This window comes from Helobdella robusta, assembly GCF_000326865.2.
Source record: "Helobdella robusta unplaced genomic scaffold HELROscaffold_1456, whole genome shotgun sequence".
Classification (NCBI taxonomy): Eukaryota; Metazoa; Annelida; class Clitellata; order Rhynchobdellida; family Glossiphoniidae; genus Helobdella; species Helobdella robusta.
Genome location: NW_008703814.1, coordinates 1 through 982, shown reverse-complemented (window position 1 = coordinate 982; position 982 = coordinate 1). Strand labels below are relative to the sequence as shown.

General features: G+C 25.3%; 1 protein-coding gene across 1 annotated transcript in view; it reads right to left on the bottom strand.

Annotated features, from left to right (window-relative positions):
• HELRODRAFT_184617 (hypothetical protein) overlaps window positions 1-628 on the bottom strand; it is a gene marked incomplete at both ends in the record, with an annotated part of 3146 nt that extends 2518 nt beyond the window's left edge. The window contains 2 exons of the mRNA XM_009014955.1: window positions 349-420; window positions 490-628. Coding sequence (XP_009013203.1) covers window positions 349-420; window positions 490-628 — 211 coding nt within the window. The remainder of the gene's footprint in view (window positions 1-348; window positions 421-489) is intronic.
• Window positions 629-982: the final 354 nt, after the last annotated feature.

Genomic DNA, 982 nt, shown 5'->3' with positions numbered 1-982 from the left:
TGTTAATAAAACTTATTTTTTATATCAGATTTACTGTCAACCTGTTATATATGTAATTGACAATTTTTGCAAATAAATAAAAACGTAATTTTTGGCATAAATAATTTATTTAAAGCTTTAAAAAACAAACACACACACACACACACACACACATATATATATATATATATATATATATATATATATATATAATGAATATATATATATATATATATATATATATATATAATGAATATATATATATATATATATATAACGATGCGGCCCTCCAAAAGTAAAACGTTTTTCAATGTGGCCCTTACGAAAAAAAGTTTGCCCACCCCTGTATTAAGCTATAAAAATTTATACTTGTGTCAAGACTGGGCGCTTCGGGTAGTGGAATCATGTCTATTTTCACCTTTTCTGCATTTTTCACTTGCTCTGTAATAAAAAAAAATGAATAAAAATTTAATTAAATGGAAAAATAATACAAAATAAAAAAAAAATCACCAAAGTAAATCTGCATCTTTACTTTTCTTTTATCAAATTCCGCTTCAGCTTTCTTCATATCAAGTGCAAATTCTGGATCTTCTCGTTCCTGATGAATCAAAATATTATAAGCATCTTTTAATGCTATAAAAATCGTCATTTGTGCTTTAAAAAGTGTAGTAAAACAAATATTATCACAACTTATCACGTAATCGACAATTTTTCATCGAATTAAATCAAGAATTATTCAATTAACTAAAAATCTCAGTATGCTTCAAAAAAACTTTTTTTATTTCTTTAGCTTAATTTTACAATACATCGTTTTAATATATATATATATATATATATATATATATATATATATATATATATATATATATATATATATATAGTCCTGTGCATAAAACTGCATTCACGCTGCCTTGCGAGCTTTTGAGCAAAAGAGCTAGGCCCACCGTTTATAACTGGTGGTTGTCGTCAGGATGGGTTCCGGATTAAAAAGTTCTCCAAAATT